The 25579-nt window shown below is 43.5% G+C and overlaps 1 protein-coding gene across 1 annotated transcript in view; it reads left to right on the top strand.

Moving 5' to 3' along the window:
- WDR27 (WD repeat domain 27) overlaps positions 1 to 24785 on the top strand; it is a 155532-nt gene extending 130747 nt beyond the window's left edge. The window contains exons 25-26 of the mRNA XM_066623014.1: positions 22845 to 22940; positions 24714 to 24785. Coding sequence (XP_066479111.1) covers positions 22845 to 22940; positions 24714 to 24785 — 168 coding nt within the window. The remainder of the gene's footprint in view (positions 1 to 22844; positions 22941 to 24713) is intronic.
- Positions 24786 to 25579: the final 794 nt, after the last annotated feature.

Genomic DNA, 25579 nt, shown 5'->3' with positions numbered 1-25579 from the left:
TTGCACCCTGAGTCTTTCAGTGGGTGTACAATCCCATCTAGATCCGAATATATAGCTAAACATGGGACCTGATGAGCCATCAACCAAGAATACTGCAGAATTGTAGGAGTTGCTCTAAACTGTTCTCCCCCCTCCAATTGTGTTCCTCACAGCCCCACTTCAGGGCTTCCACTGCCTTACTGGGATCTGATGTACATGAAAACTGCAACTAAGTGGCATCAACATACTGATGACTCCTCCGATAAAATATCAAGAGAACTTCACTCAGCAGTTTCATGTGGATGTTAAAAAGCATTCGGGATAAGCCAAGTCAAAAGTTCACGGGGTATAGCTATAGTCCCCTAACACTTCCTTCTGAGAATTACCCTCCAGAAATGAGGAGAGCCACCAAAAATAATGCCTCCCTCTCCTATCCCCAGAAGGATATCGTGGTTAATGGTATTGAATGCTTGTGATCAAGGTGGCTCAACAGAATTACAAGTCTTTATGCCAATAAAGGTGGAATGAATGAATGAAAGAATTACAAGCCCTCCTGCATGTGGTTGCTTGGGAAACAAAGGCAATTTCTGTCCAAGAAGTAGGTTGAAAACTTGAGTGAGAGGTCAAATAATCAGTCTCATTCAAGAAAACCTGGAGGTGTGTTGCTACTGCCCACTTGAGCACCTTGGCAAGGAATGGTATATTAGGCAACAGATGATAGTTCACATCTGAGGAAGTCAGTGCTATTTTTGGTTTTCAACCAAGGATGAACCACAGTCTTCTTTAGCACAGCTGGAATATGTCACTCCCTCAGAGAAGTATTTATGACTTCTGCTGACATCTAGTCCTAGCCAAGCCATTTTAATTAGCCAAGACGGGTAAGGGTCAAGCAAATATGTACTTGGCCACACTGCTTCAAGTATCTTATCCACATCCACAGATGGAAGACATTGAAATGTATCTACTAAAATTTGAGGAAAAGCTGCCTCCAAGATGACCACTGAACCACTAGACTCCATGCCAGAATGAAGATGAGTGATTTTCTCTGCAAACTATTTTGCAAGTTGGGGCTTCTAAGGGCTCATCTATTGCCCTTTGAGGACCTTTTTGGAACTGATATGGACATGCTCCATATGATATGATGCAAAATTGCCTTATGCTGAGTCAGATCACTAGTCTGTCTGAGTCATGTTGTGTATTCTGCCGGTAGTGCTCCAGGGGATCTCTCCAGGGTCTCAGGCAGGATCTTTCAAAGCCTTACCTGGAGATATCCTTCTGCATGGAAGACATGTGCTCTAGCAGTGAGTTACAACTCCATTCTCTGACTGCTGACACAACAATGGTGGCAAAAGTATAATTTCCTTTCTCATTTCAATGCTCATTGCTAGGAGTGACTGTGTCACCATCCTGAGTCATCTCTGTCTTCCAGTAGCAGGGCAGGGCAGCAACAGGGCAGCAACCAGGGCAGCAACAGAACTGCCAGCCTTGCCAGTAGGTAAATCCCCCAGTGAATTGGTTCTTTCTCTTAACCAACCCCCTACTTGGGCAGAGCTCGATATAACTTCATTTTATAAACCTCATCAACTAATAATGTATTCATGACAAGAGAATAAACTCAACCTCCCCCACCCTCAGATCATAAACATCCTGCCCAGTACAATATAGCGAGTCTGGGATATACCCTACCACTTGCAGAGGGACAGATATCCAATTGGGATAGGCTCATGGTTATCATTATGGTGGCCATGAAATTTTGAGTGGCACCTGACAAGGTGACCTTAACCAAGATATCATTGGGGAACCAGCTGCTCCCCTATGGGGTTCTGATCTAGAACAATTACACACTCAAACACAAGCAGATCAAAGCAGATAGTTCAATTTATTTTTCTCTTTAATTAATGACAGATGAGATGTACAGTTGTGCATTCTGTCAGAAAGGTGCACTGTTATCTCTACATTCACAACAACCAAGACTGCCCCATCACCATTTTAATTAAAACCACCTGTGATTAAGTAATACTCATGTGCAGTGAACAGGGAGCTTGTTGAAATTAATATCTAGTTTTCAATTTCTCCGAAATCATATGATTTCCCCAAAAATGACGTCCCCAAAAGTTGTTAGTGTAATCTAAACAATATATCATCTATTCTAATATCTAATATACCATCTAAACAATATATACCTATTTAGGCTTTGATACTGATCATTATAAAATACTGATAGGGCTTAGGATAGCTCATTATGAAGACACTAGTTTCATACCAAAAAGATAACAAAAGTTTAAAGCACATTTCAAAGGAGGAATATCTTTAGCTGACAAACATATAAATTCACGTATGTCTACATGTTCATCATATTTGCGGAGGCTTTCCCGGCCAAAATCCATGATTGAAATGAAATAATTTTTTTACTACACCAGCACGCAAGCACCTGCATGTGTATGGGAGCCAAATTACACAAGCATTCAGACACACACTCAGGGGGCATTCCTGAAACTGGAAAGGGCTCCTTTTTCTTGAAAGCAGCTGTGCAATTCTGGTTAGAACTGGATCATATGGGAAGGGAGAGGTCCATTCTTCCTCTTGTGTACCATTTTTTCCTCTTGAAAATAAGCCCACCAAGGCAATTTGCTCTCAAAACCAAATCTCAGTTTTAAGGGCAAATTCCTGTTCATCAGGCCAATCTTTATGAGAACAACAATGCACAAGGGGAGAACGAACCTCCTGCTTCCTCACATGCTCCAGTTCTGACTGGGATTGTAGCATCCCATGGCTGTGTTTTCAAGAAATAAGGCAGTGCTCCTGTTCAATGCCTCCCTCCCCAGAGTACACATTTGAGCACCCATGTAGTTTGGCTGTAAGATCATGTATATGTGTTCCTGTGTATAGCTGCATGCTTTTGGTAGTTTCAACATGATGATAGACATTCTCTGTCTGGATTTGGTCTGTAGATGTTCAGTTGTCAATCATGGTGATCTGCTGTCTTCACTTAATTCAGAATTTCTTCTTTGTAAGAGCTCAGTTGTCCTTTATACCATGGCTTGGTCACCTGTGTCTGGCTATCTATGGCTTTAAGTGAGACCCTCCAGTGCACATTTCAGATTCAACAGATGCGTAAAAGCAAAATAAAGCATTTGCTAAAATTTTTGCTTCAGAATAAATGGGATTTCAAAAAATCATATTGGAGAATAAAAATGAAGGTGCCAACTTATAAAAGAGATGAAGGAAGAGGTTCACGCAGACCTTATGTTGCTGTTCCACAGGTCAGAGTGTTAGCTGCTGAAATCTGTTAAGTGTTTGCCAAAAGTATTCCCTGAGGAAGGATAATGGCAATGAATACTAGCTCTTTTACTCAACTAATTACATCTGTGGTTATCAAATCTTTGTACGTTAAAAAAAAGCTATAATTGGAACTGGTCAGAGTGACTTTGGAGCGTGTTCCATAAAGAACTATGTAAATCAAATAAATGTTTTATGTCACCTGCTAATGTTTTTCCGTAACCTCACAGTTTCCATAATTGTCTGGTTCATGTGAGGAAAAAGAAGAACCCCCTGTTTCCATTCACACCACCAGCATACATGCCAGCTGGCACTGGGGAACAGCTGTTTCATATTTTGCTGAAGAATATCATAAAAAGCAAAAGGTCTAATGTGGTATGCACCAGAAAGCGTCGTTCCACATTTCGAAAAGTTATGAATTGAAGGAAAACCTCTTTTCCAAACAGTGCTATATAAACTATATGTCATACTTGGGATGTGTACTCATTTTCAGAACGGTTGGAACCCAAACCAAGAAGTTTGCCATATTGCAGTCCCCCAAATCTGGGTAGACTAATTTGCATATTGTGCAAATAATGTGGTAATTATTCAAATTAAGCAGCGGGTGCAACATATAAGCATTTATTTATTATAACAACTCTGCTCCACCTTCTGCTGTAAAATGGCCAGAAGGCGGTTTATAACAATAATGTATAGCTGAAACCTCAAAGGCTAAATAAAAACTAAAAAAAGTAGTCTGCATGTAGTCAGGCTTCAACTCACTGCTTAAGCTGCAGTATCCTTTGTAATTTTTCTTCCAGCACAAAAGTTCTTTAATATATTTATAGTATGCAGTTTGGGGCTTTCTCTTTTTTTCCAGTCTTAACACTTCTAGGTGACATTTTTATTTCTGACCCTGACATACCCTCAGCATTTTACAAATGAAAATAGGGATGTGCTTAGAATACCTTTGTTCTTTGCATGCCCCACTTTTCCACTGTTGTACATCCTTGAAGGTCTGCCGGACTGCTCATTTACTCTGCCATAATCAATCCTCTGCTAGTTTAAAACCCAAAGAGATAATTATTCTACTGGTTAGAGATATACTAGAAAAACGTCACAGTCCTAAAAACAATATGTTCTCAACCACAAAAATATACTGCAGCAAGGGCAGGCAGTGTTCCCTCTAAGTCGTGTAGCCATGCAACTTGAAACAGAGTTCCGTGCAGTTTGGAGCTTGGCTGTTTTAGAACAGTGGTTCTCAACCAGTGGTATACCAGGTGGTGTTGGGTGGTAAGTGTGTAACACCCACTGCCCAGCAATGAGATTGAGACGGGAGTTTCCAATGGCGATAAGAAGCTAGAGCTGGTGGGCAGAGCTCTAGCGCATGGTTTTTGAGGGCAAGAAAAAGCTCTCCTGCCAGCCATGAGCCTCTACCAGCCTCTTACCAACCCGAGGGCACAATCCAATGCAGGACTCAGAAGTAAGTCCTATTGTGTTCAATGAGACTTACTCCCAGGAAAGTGTGGATAGGATTGCAGCCACGGCCGCTTACCAGCATCTTTGTAAGCCTTTTATTTTTATTTTCCCTAGTTTTCTCTGGAAGCATAGAAGCAAAGCAGTCCCTGCCTTTTTTCCCCCCTCCCCTGGAGCAGAAGAGAGAGCTGCCCACACAATACAATTGAGAAATCTAGGATTTAAGCATTGCCTCAGCTATGCTTCAGCTGTGATCCACAACTCTGAAAATGAAGCTATGGAACACATGGCAGAGAAGCCAAACACCTAATTCTGCATTAAAAAAAGAAAAAAAGAAAAAGAGTGCAAGTCTGGCGTTAGCTCATAAACTCATAAACGAAATGCCATTTGTGTGGGTGGCAGTACTGGTTAACTAATTAAGCACATCCAAATGAATACCAACTCATTAGTGTTGTTACTTTCTAAAGCAGGAAACTACATGAACAATTGGTTTCTATTTGGCACGGCCATAAAGCGAGAGCACATATGACAACAGACCAGTTTTGACCACTGTCCATTTCATATGATGTGGTCTGAGCTGTTAGTTACAAACCAGGAACGACCCACCTGGGGTCATGGTGGAAAAGCTCAATGAAAATATCGACCCAGCTTGCAGCTGTGGAAAAGAAGGCATTTTCCGTGTTGGAGTCATCAGGAAAATAATCGGGAATAAGACTGCTAACACCATAAAGTCTTTATACAAATCTATGGTGTGGCCATATTTGGAATACCGTGGATAGAGTTGGTCACTGCACCTCAGGCAGGACATTGTAGAGCTGTAAAGGTTCAAAAGAGGACAACCAAAATAGTCAGAGGGCTGAGGCCCCTTCTTCTTGAGGAAATGCAGCAATGTTTGTGGCTTTTTTTGCTTGGAGAACAGGCGATTAAAGGGAGACTTGATTGAAATGCATAGAATTCTGTATTTCATGAAGGCAGAAACATTTTTCTTCCTCTCTCACAATACTAGAACCAGCAGTTATCCAATGAAATGGACATAACAATAGGAGATACTTCATGTTGCACATAGTCTGTGGAATTAATTGCCACAAGATGGGGTGATGGTGCTAGTTTGAATGGTTTTGAAAGCATATTGTATTTAATCACATTCATGAAAGAAAGGTCTATCAATATCTACTAGTCGACTACTGCCCAGAAGCAGCTAATGGGCCACTGTGGGAAATGGGGTGCTGGGCTAGGTGGGCTTTTGTCCTGATCCAGCAGGGTTTTTCTTCATGGACTGCATAGACGACTCTGTGTGTGTGTGTGTGTGCATGCATGCACAACACACGAGAGAGAGAGAGAGAGAGAGAGAGAGAGAGAGAGAGAGAGAGAGAGAGAGAGAGGGAGAGAGAGAAGATTGTGAAGGTTCAGTTAGAATCTCTGGTGTTTTTACTTCTATTATTCACTATAATGGGTAGTTAAAAACACTGGTCCAGGCATACTCCAGTTCAAATTAAAGGCAAACTTACTCAGCAAAATCCTTGAGCTGTTCTGTTTTATATACAATAGATCTCAGCTGGAATGTCTGCCTTATTTCTCCCAAGCATCTGGCTTGGTCAAAGCTATTTGCTTCTGACCTATATGGCATTCCTTTTATTGTGATCCTGAGTTTCTTTTCCCCTAAGGCTATTGTGCCAACTTGATTATATCTACCAGGAACTGCACTGAAGAAACCACCAAGAAAATGTTTCATTTAAACCCAATTCTTCTTTTTAAAAATGTATCAAATTAAAATAAAGCTACTTTTTAATGGATCCATTTGTATAATATTGATAAAACCCTCAAATGCATACAAGTTTATACTGTAACTGCGACTTTATGCCATACAGCAGAACAGAGGGACAAAGCAATGGACTGGTTTCCTGTCTATGTTGAAACGTGTGGGGTGGGGTGGTCAGGTATTCTGGCCACTGGTTTTTACCTGAATTTTAGCCATCCCATTCCCTGATTGTTTTACCCATGACCTGAACTGCCAATTTCTTTCTATTGTTCTTAAAGTAAGTTCCTAGGTGCTTTGGGGCACAATCCTAACATGTCCTTAGGCCAACGCAAGTCCCTTGCACTGGCCCAGGAATGTTGCAAAAGTGCCATAAAGCACTTTTGCGCCACTTGACAGAGGGGTAGGCCAGTGCACAGATATGCACCGGCCTCCCCATGCTAACGCGGGCCCCAGGGATTGGGTAAGCTGTGTCGACCAATGCAAGGCTTTGGGGGGGAGTATGGGGAGGGCGGGGAAGAGGTGGGAAGGAGGCGTTTTGGGGCAGGGTAGGGAGAGCAAAGGACATTCCTGGGGCAGGCAGGGAGCGGGAGGCGGGATGAGGATCTGCGGTTATGTCAAATCCTAACCCTGCTCCCGGGTGGCCTGGTGCAGTCCTGGGCTGCTTGGGTTTGTGCTCTCTCTTGAGGTAGCGCAGATCCAAGTAGCCCCATTGGGACTGCTGTAGCTTTACCCAGGGTAAGGAGAAGTGGATCCCCTTGCTCTGGGCTGAGCTGCTTTCAGCTCCAATCCTGCTTTGGATACAGTGCCTACCTGCTCCAGGGCAGGTTAGTATTGCACTATTGGAAGCTGAAATATGAGTCCCAAAGTGCAGGCAGCAAGCAGCCTCATCTTCTGAGAAAGCAGCCACTTCCTTCCTTCCACTCTACTAGCCAATGAGGGATGGCAGAACAGGTAAGTGATGAATGACAGGTGGAGTAGTGGTTTGTGCTTTCATTCCCTGTTACACACAGAGTTTGGAAAAGGCTAGAGTCCCAGTTTAGTTGTCCAAAGATGGAACTTCCTCAGTCCTTTGTAAATCTATTGCTTTGGTTTTGTCTCCCCTGGGGATGAAGCAAGAACTGCCTATAAAAGTCAATGGAGATCTCCCCATGCTGTCAGCTTGTCTATTCTTCTCCTCTCTTCCCCCTCCTTGAGCAGCAAAGACAGGATTCCGTGCTCTTTCCAGTTCTGAATTTTTTTTACTCACAAAAAATATATAAACATTTTGAACCTTTAAAAGCACGATTTGTATGTATGCGGGTAAGTGGAGCACAAGATTCTGCAATTAATTACTAGGCTATATGTAGCCATCCTCTGCACGCAGAAGCCTTGCACTCCACGGACCTGTGAACAGCCATATTGCACTTTTAAATGTTTAACAGCTGAAATAAAAAAATCTCATTTTTTACAAAACAAACGGAAATAAGACCTGAACTGGAAAGAGGATGAAGTTCTGCCTTTCCTGCTCAGGGAAGAGGAGGAGAAGGAAAAAGTGGACAACGGTATCCAGTCACATCTATGCTAAAATCATTTGTTTCTCTCACTTAGAGCTTGGTCTGCAGCCTTTTCTCCTGCACCACTTCTTTTCAAATGCATAGGAACAATCCTGCATGCTGGGTAAGTGAAAGGAAGGGAGGTTGGGGTAAGGGTGGCTCTCTCCTTTCCTCCCTTACCTATCTATGAGGGGGGTGCTAGCTTGTCCTCCTCTCATTTTAGACTCCCCGAAAGCCTCCTTGGTAAGGGTAGGATCTTTTTCATCATGGCACCCCAGGATGCTCAATGATTTTGATGAATATTATTGGTGTTTATTCTTTCTTTCAGGTCCTATTCTTACATTCCTGGAGTGTAGTTGAATCCCATACTAATATCTGTTGAGAAATATATATATATATATATATGGGTCAACCTACTACATGATTCCTTCAGCATCCTTCCCTGGAGAACAGCAGTGCTGGCATTGGATGAAACCATATCATTTTCTCAATCCATGTGCCTCTTTTTCACAGATGTCAACCACATCACTACAGAACTGTATGAGTCATCATCAAGTGTTTCTTGATTGCTGTTTTCATCTTTGCTATTCTTTTTCTGAAGAAAGGACTCTGTTTTGATCTATTTTATTGCACATAGCCTCAAGAACCTTTCAAGGTGTATTGCAATGTATGAAAATATAAATGATATTTTGCAGATGGTGTTAGCAGTAGGGAGATGTGGGGAGAAGGACCAGGGAAGGGATGTTTAGACTTTGGGGTTCAGCTTGACCAAAGAAGGGAAGGCTACAGGGTGACAAAGGGATGAGGAATAAAGCCTGGGTTTAGGATGGAGGAAAAAGTAAATCCATAGGTTAGGAGGAAGGGTGTTCGCTGAGTTACTATGGGGTATAAAGTTAAGACTGGAAAAAATAATCTCTGGATTTAGGCTCTGGGGAGGGCTCACCTCCTCTGTTGCCATGGTAGCTACTGATTGTAAAGAAGAAGCTTGTGGGGCCCGGGACACGGGGGACCCACTGGGTCACAGGAGGCAGCAGCAGGGCACCTTGGGGTCTGGCCTCAGCAACATCAGGCTGGCCCAAGTAGCCTTGGTAGGGTTGTGGGAGAAAGGGTTGCATCACCCAAGCCCTTCCCTCCACTGTTTGAGACTCTCACAGCCCCAGGCTGCTTTGCCTCATGGGCTAGCCAGCAGCCTAGCCAGTTCGGCCTTCAACCCTGTCTGGGCTTTATGCTGGAGACCGTTCCCCTTAGGCTCCACCCCTTCCTCCCTGTGGCGGTTATAATGCTGGCCACCTAAGCCCTCCTTCCCTCTTCTCACCTGCCCCTCCTGCTCTGCCTGCCAGTCAGGTTGCAGGCTGCTGCCCACACCCTCATCCCTGGAGTGGGCTGGGTTTGTGGGTGGTTGTGGGTGAGCCCTGGAGCTCTGGTCAGTCTGCAGGAGGCCTGCCCAGCCAGGCAAGAACTGGCTTGGTCCCCCACAGCCCCAGTGCCTGGCTCAGGAACAGGCCAGGTTTGCCACTGAGTGCTTGGCCGTGGCTCACCAGAACTTGCTCTCCTCTGAACTTGCTACTGCCCTCCTGGTGGGTGTGAGGGTCAGCCTGTGGCTCCCAGGTAAGTCAGGGGAACCCTGACAAGCCTAACTATTTTTTCTTCTTGTGCTGCATAGTCCCTCTTATAACGGAGGACAAAACCTTAAAGGCAGCATTTTGCCACAAGTAGCTGCTGCCGTGTTGGAGAGAGTGAGTCGAGGGGGGCTTGGTCTCTTTCTCAGATTCTACTGCTTTGGCTGTTTTCCCACAAGCATTTATGTCCTTCCTCAAACAACTGACTCCTGATGTTTGCGGTTTTGTTGAAGGGGGTAATACAGACCTGGTCCTACCTTAATTTCTACAGCAAGAAATGCCAGTGCTTGAGACTGTCTGGAGACTCCACCATCTCATTTAGAGGCTCTCCCTCCTCTTTGGTATTTGGGAACTTTCTGTGGTGATCCCGCGGTGAAGAGGGTGGACTCTGCACCTGCTGAGGGCACTTGCATCAGTTCTTCCTATGTTCTTAGTTCCATGGTTGAGTTCTGGCATTGAGAAGAAGTGGTGGTCCTCTGGCTCAGATTAAGCTGCATGTTTCCCCCCTTCCCCTTTCTTTCTGGCTTCCCACTTTCCTTCTGGCAGCACATTTTGTACAGAAGACAAATGCACATGCCAATTTCAGCATATGCATATATGCACTGTGTGTAGCTGTACACTCCAGCGGCACATATAGTTTGCTCTTAGAAAAGTCAGCCCAGTTCCATTCAGCATTCCAAACTACCATGCAGGCTCTAGCCCCAGCGCTTATTTTGATAGTCGACTTAAAAGAAGTTCCTTTTAGCAGTTTAAAAATGCCAAAAATCCAACACTGTCTTCCCTTGACATTGGCTCCTTGCGTTTTGGTAATGAAGAGCAGCTGTGAAGCTCTTTGCTCCACGTCTATCAGTCTTTAGTGCTACAAAGGATTAGAATGATTGAATTTCCATGCATGTGCCACCGTCTTTGTGGAATAGTGAAGCCTGCTGCTTTCCTTGCAAGGGGGACGGGACCAGTGAATTAGTCTGTTTTTATTGATGTATTGAAGTCGACCTTGTTGCCTTTGCATGTCCTTGTGACAGGATCCCGTATTAGCCCACCAGCTTTGGTTACACCAAAGAGCAACCAAAATACACAACAGCAACCAAAGATCCGGAACTATTCCAGTAAGAGCGTGTTTATTCTTCCTTCTTCTTGTAGTAGGTGTGATTTTGTATTTGACTACTCTGTTTATGCAGCCAAACAGAACATGGTGCTAATCCCAAAACAAAATATCAGCTTTCTTAAATCCAAAAAAAGAAAAAGAAGGAAAAACTGCTTCACATCTCTGCTAGAAGTTACTTAGAAATTTGAACAGCCCATTCTGACTTACAGCCTAATCCTAACCAACTTTCCAGCACTGATGCAGCCACAATGCAGCCTCAAGGCAAGGGAACATTTGTTTCCTTACCTTGAGGAGGCCTCCATGACTGCCCCCCCCCCCATCGAAGGATGACATGCACAGCCCATTGGCACAACTGCATCAGTGCTGGAAAGTTGGTTATGATCGGGCTATTCGTGTCAGAGCCTCCTCCCTATAGAAGAGTGTGAACTGCCCATTCGAAAATTGACTCTGCTGTGCTGATTGTCCATTAATAGCAACTGTTGTTGCAACCCAGAAATATTAAAGTAAAAGGAGGCAACTAACTATTGCTTTAAACCAGGGATTCTTAACTGATGGTATCCATACCCCTTGGGGGTGTGGGCCCCAGATGATGGGGATATAGGACTTGCAGCTCAGTTCTAACTTGCGCTGGAAGAGGCAGCTTGGCGGGCCTGCACTCTATCCTGTGCAGGTTTTGGGCTGTTTGAGATTTGGCCCAAGGCAAAGCGAAAATTTCCCCCTTACCCTGGGGAGAGCCACAGCAGCCCCAATGGGTCTAGTCAGATCTGCGCTATCTGATATGGTGGCACAAATCCAAGCAGCCCAGGACTGCCCTGGGCCACTTGGGAAATGGATCAGAATCTGGCATACCTGCTGGATCTTGGCACCGCCTCCTGCTTCCTGCCTTCCCTCCTTCGCCCCAAAATGCGTCCCTCCCACCTCCTCCCTGCCCTCCCCTTGTCCTCCCCCAGACCCCTGTGCCGGTTGAGCTCGACCAATGCATACTTACTGGTCCCATTGCTCACATCAGCTTGGGGAGGCCAGCACACATCCATGTAATGGCCTATCTTACCTCAGAGTGACACTTTTGCGACACTCCCGGGCCAGCGCAAGGGACCTGCGTCAGCCCAAGGGCACTTCAGGATTGCGTCTTTGATGTCTGAATAATTTTTTTAAAGTTGTTGTTAGATTAGATTATTAACTATCACCATTATCAATATTGATTGAAGCATTCTGTCCTAGCTACCCATATATAAAGTAAAGCCAAGCTATTGACATCTTTTGAAGTATGCTGGTATCTACAAAGGGTGTTTGGGGATATATTGGGCAATTCATTTGGGGTGTGTAATTCTGAAAAGGTTAAGAATTTCTGCTTTAAACATCTGTAGGAGCAAATGTTAGTGACATCTCCAGAATTCTTTTTAAAAATGCTTTTGAGACTATCTCTAAAAGACTTGGACACCACTAAAGAGAAAACAGTGGAAAGGTGAACATCTTGGCTCTTCAAAGGAAAATGTCTTCATATACTTCTAGTTTTGGAAGAAGTACCACATGCATTTTAGGATGCCATCTAACCACAGAGTGTTAGTTGCTCTTATTTACAGGATGTATGACGCAGCACAAGCTATTCAGTAGGAAGGAAAGTATGTTAGTTTTGCAATAAGTGGCAAGTGAGTCTGTCCTGGTACATTTTATGGCAGTAATCAAAATGATGCCTTATAAAGAAATTCCTATACAGTTAGTGTTGATTAACTGCTCAATCCTAACTAAAAAACTCCTTGCTGATGCAACCATGCCAGTGGGGGGTGTGCTGCACCCTGTGTGTGGAGGAAAGTCACAGAGGTCTCCTCCAGTTAAGGAAATATTTGTTCCTGTACCTGAGAGTAAGCCTCCATTAACCCAATGGGTCACCTGAGATCTGCTCAAGCTACTTTGCTGGCATGGGTGCAAGGTGAATAAAAGAGAGGTAACGGGGTAGGGGAACAGGATGAGGATACTGGCAAAAGTTGTTGCCACATTTATCGATCCATTCTGCTCCCATTCGACTCCCTCCCCCCCAGACACTCTCCTGGTCTCTTCCTCCCCACTACATTCCACCCAATCCCTGCCACTACTACCTTGCCTGCCCTGCCAGAATTAGCTGGCTGTATGAGCGGACCTCCAGCACCTACTGCCATTTGCAGTGCCACTCCCAAAATGGGTGCTGGTGGCATGGTGGCATGGGGGCATGGTGCATCACCGGAAACCATTTTACAACAGCAGAACAGTCTTCCACTGTTGTAAAAGTCTGTGCAGTCCTAGTTAGGATAAGGCTATAATTCCCTTAGGCTAAAATCCTATACACACTTACCAGTGAATATGCACACTTACCCATTGAATTTATTCCTGATCTTACTTCTTAGTAGACATGCCCAGGATTATGCTGTTAATGTGTTCATTATCTGCATCTATTCACATATCAAGATTACCGTATATAGTTTAACTTGGGTGGTTGTTGCCAAGCAAACTCCTAGTTGTTGCCAGGTAACATTAGCATGTGCCTTTCTGGAAAAAACCAATTAATCCCCGTTTAAGGCAATAGCATTTTTTGTTTTTATAAACTTGAGAAGAAAGAAACTGAGCTTGTCTAACCAGCCTCAGCCAAATGTCTTCTCCAACTCTGTGTTGGATGGGGCTTACTCCCAAGTAAGTCTGCCTAGGGTTGCAGGATGAATTAGGGATATTCTTTGCTATGATTCCCAAAGAAACATTTACATTTTATAGTTTCATAACATTCCTAATATAAAATATTAGTTTTATATAAGGAAAATAAAGCCAAAATGAAATACATTTCTCATTCAGGTCCAGGCTGTTTTGTTTAGATCTTATTTGATGCTATGGGCTTCTCTGACCAATATCAGACATTAAACTCTTGAGAGTTCCAAAGCAGTTGAGAATTATTATGGAATAAAAAGATTTCTAGAGACTATTCTGAGATCTCCCCTCATGAACTTCTGACCCGAACAGCCTTCCATAAGGAACAGAATCATCATTCCCTCAGTAGAAGCAACTTGCAAGACGCTTTTACAGACCCATGCAAATCATCTGAGAGTTTTAGATCACGTAGAATCCAGAAAAAGTATCACAGTGGCAGTTTTATATTTACACACACACACACACACACACACACACAGAGTGGCATCACTAAGGTTTGCATCACCCGGTGCGTGATGCCAGTGTGTCACCCCCCATGCAGTGGGCAGGGCAACACCCTAAGTGAAGACAGTGGCGTCACTAGGGTTGGCGTCACCCGGTGCGGGAGACCAGCGTGTAACCCCCCATGCAGTGGGCGGGGCAACACCCCAGGTGGTGGGTGTGGTGATGTACCATCACTCCGCCCCCACTGGTTTTTTGGCTGTACCTTTTGATAGAACAAAGACAGAACACATTCTGCATGAAATTACGCATTGATTGATATATAACATGATGGTATTATTCTTCCAAATTAGTGATTTTGTCACTAGTGGTCTCTCTCTCTCTCTCTCTCTCTCTCTCTCTCTCTCTCTCTCACACACACACACACACACACATACACACACACACACCCAGGATGTCAGCTTACTAACACCTTATTGCAGTAGTTCTCAAACTTTTAGTACTGGGACCCACTTTTTAGAATGACAATCTGTCCAAGACCCACCAGAAGTGATGTCATGGTGGAAGTGATATCATCAGGCAAATTAAAATAAATAAGAATGAATGATCAAAGTAAAACAAATAATTAAATAAGCAGAAGCCAGCCCTGTTCCACCAAGTGAATTTCCTCTGTAGCCTGCCTGCAATAACAACTCCCTCCAAAACTAGTAAGGTTTTCAGCCCTTCCCAGTGCCCAGTTCAATTTAAGAACTTCTGTTTAAACCAGATCACTGTCAGGATCCACCTGGCTTTGCAAGTCTCAAAAAGGTTCACTTTATCAGCTGAAACCTCTGTTTTGATCCTTTTTATTGGGGAGTGGAGGCTGCCTTCTGGAGCACTTGTTGAACTCTAGGTGCATAGGATCAGGACCATTCTGGTAGCCTTTCACTCTCCTTCACCTGATCTTCCACACCAGCCAAGGCACGTTTGCTTACTCGTGAGTAAACTCGAGTAAATTTGAGGCTTAGTTTTGCTTTCCATAGGGCTCAATACATACATCTGCTTGGAGGGAGGGACTTTCTTCTCAGGTGTTTTTGGGGGCTGCATTCATTGGATCAGGACCAATCTGGTGTTATTGGATTTCTCTCAGCCTGCCCTTTCCGACGAACTAATGCAAGTTCACCTACTCATGAGTAAATGCGCAATAAGGCTCAGTTTCACTTTCCATAGGGATCCATGCATTTTTTGTTCTCCAGTTGTTTGGCCATAACGTTTGATAGAAAGGAGATATTTCACTCCAGTTTTTTGCATTGCATTCCACTCAAAATTCTGCATCCAACAGTATATAATATGATGGGTTATCCTAACCACCGTGATTTTAGCATGTTACTCCCCAATTGCATGTCACCCCCACATGCGCATCACCTGGTGCGGCCCGCACCCCCCGCACCCCTTAGCAACGCCACTATATATATATATGTATATGTACAGTGGAAATCCTGGATTGATTGTGTGTAGAAGTTTACTCACATTCAGGGGTATGCCCATAGGCTCAATGTGCAATGAAGACATGGAAGCCAGGTGTGGGACCTGCTGCCTCCACTCCATACTAGCGTGTTCATGATAGTTGGATTTTGCACATGTGCATAGGGCTAAGGAACATGTGTCTGTGTGCAGGTGAATTGGGTCTCTCCATTGAAACACATGAGGAAGCTATTGTGGGCGGTGAGAATTCTGTATGTACTGCAGAGCTTATGGACCCTTGAGCAATTTCCCTGTTGGAGCATATGGGTCCTATTTTGCAGTAATGTGTGCATGTCCGTTTTAATAGAAGAAAATCACAGTAAAGGAATGTTGAACTTTAAACATGTGTTTTAATAATTAGTCACTATTTCAAGACTGAAGAAAAGACTTCCAAATCAAGGCATTTTATCTTGGAATGCTCTGTGTCTACCTGTGTCAATTTCCTTTAAGTCCTACCACTGAATTTCAGAGATAAAATCCATTCTGTATGCCTGGAAGCCAAATTAGAAAGCAATATATTATGGACTGTTTCATCTTGCAGCTGTTGAAGAATAGAATTTTTCTCCAGTGTGCTTTACAGTCCTAGCCTGTCTGGGATGAAAAACTTCCAGCTATATCTTTCCAGCTGTATATAGCCATTATTCCTCTTATCCCTCCTCTCTAGATTTATGTCACTTATGATAATGTTATCTGCCTTTAATCAGCTGCAGAAAAAAAACAACACATTAAAACCTTCCCTTTGCAGGTTTTACTTAACCTTTGAGAGCACAATCTCTGGTGCTAAGCATATGAATTTCCTCATGCCTACAACTGGTGTTATATTACAGAAAATATTCTATTATCTTTTACATGTTGATAATTTTATGTAAAAAGACCTAATTCAGATCTCTGTGTACAGGGGGACCCCATATCCACAGACCCCGTATTTGTGAATTCACTTATCCATGGATTGGGTCCCACCTCCCCAGTGTGCACAACCCCTCCGGAGATGAGGGGAGCTCTTGTCCCTTTGCCTCCAGAGGGGCCTCTGAGCTCAGCAGAGGCTGAGGATGCAGATTCCTTACAAGGCGTTATAAACAGATGTTTTATAAGGCATTAAAAAGTCACTTCCGATTCCTCCATGGAACTGGAAGTTGCATTTTTTAAGCTTTAGAGCTCAGCCCGAGCCCAGCAGAGGCCTGGAATGGACGTCTTCAGCTTCTGCTCAGAGGCTCCTTCAGAGGCAAGGGAAAGCAGAGCTCCCCTTGCCTCTGGGGGGGGGGGTGAACCCCTGTATTGTCTGTATCCACGGTTTCAGTATCCATGCCTCTGAACTAATATTCAAACTCCTATTCAGTTGTGTGAGTATCATCAAGTTGTCCACTGATTTTTTTGTTAGTTACTAATTGGTTGGGTGACCTGTACTGTTCTATAGTTAATAAATAAATAAATAAATAAATAAAGTTAATGGGGTGACACCATGAGTTACCAGACTGGGTGACACCAAACCCTAGTGATGCCACTGGTGGAAAGGTGTTGTTGGTTACTGGCTGACTTTTAAAGTGGATTTTAAACATTCATGGTGGGCTATAATCAGTGGTTATAAACCATGTAATCAGTGGTTATTTACCATGACGGCCACATTGAACCTCCAGATGCAGGGGCAGTATATCACTGAGTACTATGTTCAGGGGAGCAACAGCAGGGAAGATAGCAGGGGAGGGCACTGACATTCATCTGTTGCTTGTGAGGAAATATTCACTGCATTTATTTTCTGGCTATTATTCATTTCATGTCATGACTATTACTATGTCTCAGCCTACCTCACGGGGTTGTTATGAGGACAAAAGAAGGGGAGGAACCATGCACACCACCCTGAGCTCCTTAGAGGAAGGGTGGTATTAAAATATGAAAAAGATTGATTGATTGATTGATTGATTGATTGATTGATTGATTGATTGGATTGAATCGTATGAGGGGTGTCAAAAATTTATGGGCCTAGATTTGCCGCTGCTGGTGGGGATAGAGACTACCAGTCTCTGAATCTCCAGTAGGAAACTGACACTACAGTTTCCTACTGGAAACTGTATTTACATCCTTTCCATCTGGGTGAAAGCTTTTCTTCTAGACCAGGGGTGCCCAAACCCTGGCCCTGGGGCCACTTGTGGCCCTCGAGGCCTCTCAATGTGGCCCTCAGGGAGCCCCCAGTCTCCAATTGGCTCTCTGGAGATTTGTTGGAGCCCACACTGGCCCAACGCAACTGTTCTCAGGGGGAGGGCAACTGTTTGATGTATCAAACTGTTTGACGCATGAGCTGTGGATGAAGGCTCCCTTCACTGCTTGTTGTTTCACGTCTGTGATGCAGTAGTGGCAGCAAAGGAAAGGCCAGCCTTGCTTTGTGCAAGGCCTTTTATAGGCCTTGAGCTATTGCAAGACCTTCATTCATTCATATAAGTTTCATCTTTAATATATTCATTTATGTAAACGTATGTAAACTTATTCAAATTTTAAATGTAAATTAATTCTTTTTTCCCCCCGGCCCCCGACACAGTGTCAGAGAGATGATGTGGCCCTCCTGCCAAAAACTTTGGACACCCCTGTTCTAGACGGAAATGATGGAAATCACATTGGTGCAAAGCGTGTGTTTGGCATTTGCACCTCTGAGAACAACTTCTTCACTTTTTGTGAGTGCTTGCTAGGAATGCACGAAAGTACTCAGCCCTATTTTGTGCTGAATGCTGGGGCACTCGTGCATCCCTAGTTATGAGTTCAAATAAAACTTCCAGATATTAAAATGAAATATGACTTGCACTTTCTTTAGAAAAAGAATTTTGTCCTTTCTTGTGGCATTTTCTGTTCTCATCTATTTTGTTTGGCTGCATATTAAGGCGCATATTGATGTCTTTGGACTGTAGGGTATGGATTAAATGATCTTCCTAAATTACCTTGTTTTTTTCCAACAAAAAAATAGCTCTCAATTCTTTGATATGTACAGCACTAAAATACAAGGCTTCAAGTGAACCTTGGAAAGTATATTCTTCAATAAACTCTGGGTACAGGCATGTTCTTATCTTTACCTAACTACAGACATCTAATACTTCTCTCTACAGAGATGGATTGGCTTTAGACAGCAGTATGATGGTCCAATGTTATCATGAAATAGTGTCCAAACTAAATATATCAGACTTTTTTTTGCTTTCCACATTTTGGCACATAGAAAATCTGCCGATCAGTCAATCATTCTGTTACAATTCTCCTCTAAGACTGAGGTTAATTGTGATAGCAAAAATTACTTTCAGGCTAAAAACATGTTACATTTTAAAATATAAGCAGGCATCAAGTATAAATATCTATACCAGGGGTGCCAAACTCATTTCATTCTGAGGGCCGAATAGCATTCATGATGCCTGCTGAGAGCCGAACGTGATGTCATTAAACAGACCATAAACAAAAATAAGCACTTTTTCTCACTTAGGAACTCATTAGCTGCAAATGATAGAGGAGAAAATAGGCAAATCTTGATCATATTTCACACCCAATTTTCATGTGAGCTGCCCTTGCAGTAGTAACACCCCAGCACTGCTCAGCAACCGAGCCTAAGGGCCAGATAAAAAGCTTCTGTGGGCCACATCCAGCCCCCGGGCCTTATGTTTGACACTCCTGCTCTAGACTATACTGCAAAAAGCTGTTTTGATGGTAGCAATATTAACATCTCTGGTCATGACTGGCTAAGCTAAACTGACGTACATCCCAATCCTATCCCTCCTCGCTGGTGCTGCTGTGCTGAAAAGGGGGGGGGGTAGAGCAGGAGGTTTTGGAGGGGATAGGGAATTTAAATCCCTTTACACCTCTGTAAGCCCCCTGCTCTGCAATGGATCTCCTTGGACCTTCTCCAGCCATTTTGCTGGTGCAAGTCTGAAGAAAGGGGGAAGGGAGGATGCTGCCAGAGGGGACAGGATCTAGTATGTGCCATCACCACCAGATCTACCCCCTTGCACAGCCTCCCCACACTGCTCCTCCCTCTTCCTGCCCAGTTTTGCCTCCTCCTCGCCCTTGTTTTGCCCTCCCTATCCCTTTTGCCTCCCCCACTGGCTTTCCTCCTCTAGCGGATGGCCAGTGGTGCTCTGGCAGCATGCTACCCAGTGTACTGCTGGCGCACGCTTTACAGCTGCTTTTCATTAGCCAGCACTGGTGGAATGCACTTTCCACCAGCACAGCACCAGCACAGCACAGCCCATGTCATAGAGGAGCTAGCTGGGTAGAAGGATCCTGGCAGTTATTAGATTGGCTAAATATTGAAAAGTTGAAATTCATACACTGATTTGTAACCAGTTCAGTCTTTAGCTGCAGACCTTTAATCTTTGCTATAAAGAACCCAAATCCCTGGTAGCACTGTGAGATAATGCTTGACCATGGCCTTCCAAAGCCTAGAGCTCCTACTTGCTTTCATACTTTCTTAGTATTAAAGAATTGTGACTCAGGGTTCTAAAACAAATCTACAGCTGCTGGACAATACATTCTATCCCTGAGAATAATAAATTGATTTAATTCCTTGTAGAGGTCACAAGTGTTGGTATTTGAGGGTGTACTTCAGATTTACATCCAAACTGTGGTTAGATTTTAAGAGTGTTGACTGCTTAGCATTTTATTTGAGTCTCCTCTGTCTTTTAACATGAGTGTTTAAAGCACTGCCCTGTCAACAAAATAATTATAGAAGTTTACATCTATTCACTGTGAAACTATAATAAGAAATTATAGTTACTAGACATCTGTGAGAATGTTAGGTGCAGACAGCATGCTATTGTTGATTAGAGCTAATAAACTAATATAAAAAGGAGGCATGGGAATAATCAAATTAAATTACAGTATTATTTTGGTATGGTTCTTTAGGACCATAAATGTTTTCTTGTGTTCTGCAAATCTCTTGTAAAAAGTCAAGCCCAGAATAGAATGCAAAAAATCCCAGGTGTAATGAAATCCAGAAATAAGGTTAAGGCAGTGGTTCCCAGTTAGTCAGTCAGTCCTGGGGTTCAACAAACTTTGCAATATTACCAATATATTGATAGGTATACATTGATACAATTTATAGGTCAGGAGATCTATTCTATCTCATAATCAGAGGTCAGATCACTGATTATACTGAATGTACTGGAGTTGCTTGATGCCTTGGAAATGTCTAGCCTCTTGCATGTAGCTTCTCTGGAGGATTGCAGACATCTTTACCTTTGTGCAAAATTAATAAAATCACTTGTTTGTGTAGTGGCATAAAATGTCTGTAAAAGTTAGGTGGTGTGCTGACCCAATAGCTATTAAAATGTACCTATAAAGCAGGGGTCTCCAAAGTTTCAGTACGAGGACCACATCATACATTTTACACATTTTTCTGAGTTGAAAAAATCAGTTTTATGAATGAATGAAATTTAAATGAATGAATAAGTTTTACTTGGATCTTTTTTGTAATCAGCATGCTATGATTCAGAACAAAAGAGAAATGTGACAATTACAAAGAAACAATGCCTTGCTTAAACTGAGAAATCATATATATTGAGTAAAAATGTCAAACATTTGCAAATTCTCTGACATAAAGTTGCTGCGGGTCAGATAAAATCTTGTGGCAGGCCAGATTTGGCCCCCGGGCCATAGTTTGGAGACCTATGCTATAGAGGGAAAGTTATAATTACATCTTTGGGGAAAAATCCAAAATCCTTTAAAATAAGCAAGGCTCATTAAACTGCTGAATGAAAAGCCCCAAAACCTCTCAGACCCAATTGGCTATTCAGCCTTTAGAGTAAATCTTTGGGGTAAGATAATTGTGTCAACAGATGAAACAGAACAAGTTAGAAACACCCTTTGGTTTTTACAGTCTGTTTGCAAAGTGGCCGTAAAGATTGTGTGTGATGACTTCATTGTCACTTTCTCATGGAAAGTAAGGCCCTGTTGCTAGGAGCATTTATGTCCTGGATGGCACATAAAAAGGAAGACTTTAAAAAGTAAGTATGGAATAAATAAACACATTTCAATATGAGATATGATAAAGCGCTGACATGAGTGGTGAACTACACAGGAAATGATTTACTGCACAGCCTTGAAAACAGTACATTTGTTTACCTTTCAGAAAGTCAGTAATTTGCCAAATATATTACTTCTCTAGAGTAGAATCCCCAGTAGCCTTTTCTGTATTTTAAGTTGTAACATTGAATATGTGGCAGGTCATAATTTTTGAAAGTATTTTCAAGCATATCACAGAGAGAGAGAGAGAGAGAGAGAGAGAGGCCGACCGACCGACCGACCGACCGAGACTGAGAGTTGAACCTGGAGATATGATAGCTACAGCTCATGGGCAGCCCAGTCCTGAGCTGCCTGGGGCACATGGCTGCAGCAGCGCTGAAAATGGCTGCCGCTGCATCCTGCACCCCCAATGAAGATTCCAGTGGCTCCTCGGGAAAAGGGAACTTTCAAACCCTTCCCCTGGGTAAGCGCAGTAGCCCCGCTATGGGACTACTTGATTCACCGCCAACCCAAAGGTGGGCAGTGAATCAAGAGCCCCCTGTGTAAGGCAGCGAGCCCTACATGGAGGCTTTGGATCCGGTGGAGCAAAGCTCCACTGGACCTGCCTCCCTCCCTCCCCTCCCCCTCCCCTAGCATGCCTCCCGCTGCTATCTCCCCGCCTCCCCAACATGCCTCCTCTCCGCCCTCTGCCCACCCTCTTCTCACCTCCCCCCTCCCCAGAACGCCTCCTCCAAGCCTCCCCCCACTTACCTCTCTGCTGCTTGGCGGTCTGTGCAACCGCCAAGCAGCAGAGGTTGGGTGCCCGCTGGTGGTAACCCAGCACCAGTCAATGCTGGGCTACCACCAGTGTTTGCCTGGCGGAATGACCCGCAAATGTGCCTTATGGCATGTTTGCAACAGTGCATGCCAGTGGTGAGCCACTGCACCGAGCCCAAGATTGGGCTCCCAGGCCCCTCTCTTGGAATGTCCCCCATACTCTTGACAGTCATCAAACTCATTTCATTGTTCAACACAATTCCCTGATGGAAGGAAGCCCAGAAAATAATTTACTTCTGATCTTCTGGAAGAGAGAAGTTAGAGGGCAAGAACACAACTTTTTTCCTGAAAAAGAAGAAAAAAAACTATATTAAAACAAAACCTCACAAGCACAAACAAAACATCAACAAAACAACAAAAATAATGAATAACCCCACTCCAATCTGATCTGATCCAATCCACATTTTTATCAGCTCCTTACACTGACACGTTCCTGAAATCCTAAAGCATAGCACGTGACACTATATTAATAAATATTCTGTGGGGTTGTGTTTTCTTAAAGAGTGAATGTTTTGGAAAGTCAGTCAATGCTGTAAATTCAACTATACATTCAAGTCTTTTCCAGTGGGAATAGGCTCTGAATTCTATTCAGCATTTTGTAATTACAGATGCTGTCAAAGCTGAAGAATTAAAACTCCCCTCTCTCAGATAAAAGTCTGATTCATATAGTGATTCTTCTGCCATTTCCACTGCAGGTGTGCATAAACTGGGACTTCAATGACACTACCGGGACTCAGCTGTCTGTCCAGGTCTGGATTCATGAATGCGTGGAAATGTCGGATTCCTCCAAGGTTTGAAATATGGAAACTAAAGAAGAAAAACGTTCTCATTAAAATTCCTCTTATTAAAGCTTTATTTCTAGTCAACAGGTTTACAAAAGAAGAGATGTTTGGCAATGATGTAAATATTAGCATTTTCCTCCTTAGGAAATGGGAATGTTTAAAATCCATAAGGAATGCAAAGTTGTAACACCTCATGGCCCAGACCTACGATATTTGGGCAAATGACCAGAGAGGACTGGATGCAAAGATTGCAGAATCAGCATCATGTCACAACTTATGGGGGTGCACTCGTTATTTGTGCAGACCAGGATTCTGTGACAGTCTGGTGGCATGCATTGATGCTACTGTGCCAGCAAGAACTATTAATAGATGTGGCACAGCTACATTGAAGCACACCATACAGAAAGGTTGAGGAAGAAGAGCTGTGTGCGGGACTGGCTAAGAACGTAAGAACAATTCATCCTGTCTTTCAATTCATCTACAATTCATCCTGCCTATCAGCTACCACAGAGCCAGCTAGGCCAGCATGATGCTAAGGGAAAACCCAGCTGTTAGGGAGCTTATCTCTAAGATCTCATAAGCAGATGTTTACTCCTTTATCATTATTAGGCAATGTGGCAGTCAAATGCTTCAACTGGAATTTTCTGCTGAATAATAAAACTGAGGGTATGAGTCTAAGCCCACCCACATGGAAGTAAATTACTTCGACATTCCTGGGGCTCTGTTAATTTCAAGTACATACTTTTAAGATCAGGGTATTGAGTCTACTCTTCAGCCTCAAGCATGGTGGTATGAAGGAGCCAGATTGGGGTTTTGGTGAGCCACTTCTGATATTAGAGCTGGAGGATGTGAAGATTTCCTGTTGTGGTCCCTTGGGCCTGAGCTGGAAGCTGAAGCCTCAATGGTGGCAAGCAGAATGCACTGCTCAGGCAAAGGCAGGAGACCAGCACTGATACCTGGGTATCACCAACACAGTGGCTTTTTACTATCTCTCAGTCACAGGAGCTGATGCTACACATCCCTACTCACTAAAATACACGAAGGTTCTGAGGACTAAGTGCAACACTCAGAAGCAACACTGAGGAGAAGTGTTGCTCACTTGGCCAGGCCCTGCCTTCAAACTCTCACCTGAGAGAACCAAGAGAACCTGAGAGAACTTGCCCTAATTCTCACTGATGCCTGGACCATGCCACTTAAGACTGAAGCTAGGGATTCACAAGACTAAATGCTCTCCTACGAGCAAAAACAAAACACCCTACATTCCTCCACACAGAAAACTAGCATTAGTCCTCCTTCCTGACTAGCTACTTTTCTGTGAATAGGGATGTCTTTTTACGGGTGGACATTCCATCTGCACTTGTAGTGGTGACACCCAGAAGACCCAACTAACCACTTTAGTGAGAACACAGCCTCTGGCACCTGGTTTCCTTGGCTTTACTTTACATGAGGAAGATAGCTGGGAAGGGGTGGGGACTTTGCAATTGGGAGAGGGACCTAAATCTCTCTCACAGATTTTCAGAAGTCAGCAGGAGTGGACGAAGACAAAGCTGCCAAATACATCCTGGCCTTGCAGCTATTAAAGATACAGAAGCTGCGCTGGATGAGAAGTTGGCAGCTCTCTCCTCCTCACATCTGGTGCTGGTGTTGGAAAATGCTACTGTATGTGCGTTTCTTCAGCAGAGTGGCCATCTCTGTGACTTTCCAGCAATGCAGTCAAGTGGGGGAGAGGTTTCCCCTCCACTTCACATTTAACCTCACAATAGTATTTCTTTTTGTTCACAGTTCTCATGGAGATACGTTTACCTCCTTGGAGAATTTCGACACTCCAAGAGCGCTCTCCAACCACAGTACTGACAGCAAGACAGGCCTCTTCTGAGTTCAAGAAAAAAAAAAATCCATAGTTTCAACATTGAGCTTGAGCCGGCCAAGGCAGCATCAGGTGCCGTGAATTAGAAGAGCGTAGAAAAGGCCTGGATGGAAATGATGACTTGCTCTCAGAAAGACTGCACACTTTTTTCCATATTCAGGAATGTTCTCCTTTCTGCTAAGCAATAAACCTCTAAGTGGGAAAGTGTGGTTTTGAGAACATTTTCTCTAGAATCCACTGAGTGAAAGCTTGCCTATTTTGGCTCTTCAAAATTGTCTTCGTCAACCAAGAATATTTGTTTGAGGATCACGTTTTTCCACATTTTCTTTTTAGGGCTTCCCTTAAATGGTATTTGTGCTTACTGCTTCAGCAGTTTTTGTTGTGTCCGACTTTCCACCCACTGGGAGGAAACAGTCAAAACTAACCAGGCTAATGTGAGACATCACTTCATTCTCAGGAAATTTCTTTTGCCCCAAAACACTGTTTGCTTGTATTTGAACTACTTATCTGCCTGCTTGTATTTGAACTGCTTATCTGTCTCCTGCAGAGAACCGTTTACATCTTTCCTAGAAGCGTGTGGAGTCTATCTGCAAAGAAAAAATAATAATAAAAGGACATAAATTAGACTATATGACAGTATAATTTTCCTTAAAGAATACTCTGTTCCCCCCTGCCCCCAGCACTGTCAGTGGCTCTGTTATACTGATATAAATGGAAATAAATGAAATAGATAACAAAATACTTTTGTCTTGGCTTTTGAGCTCCTCATGCAGATAAGGCA

The sequence above is a fragment of the Tiliqua scincoides genome, chromosome 1 (genome assembly GCF_035046505.1).
Source record: "Tiliqua scincoides isolate rTilSci1 chromosome 1, rTilSci1.hap2, whole genome shotgun sequence".
Classification (NCBI taxonomy): domain Eukaryota; kingdom Metazoa; phylum Chordata; class Lepidosauria; order Squamata; family Scincidae; genus Tiliqua; species Tiliqua scincoides.
Note: the sequence above shows the minus strand (reverse complement) of the source record. Positions and strands in the feature narration are given on the sequence as shown.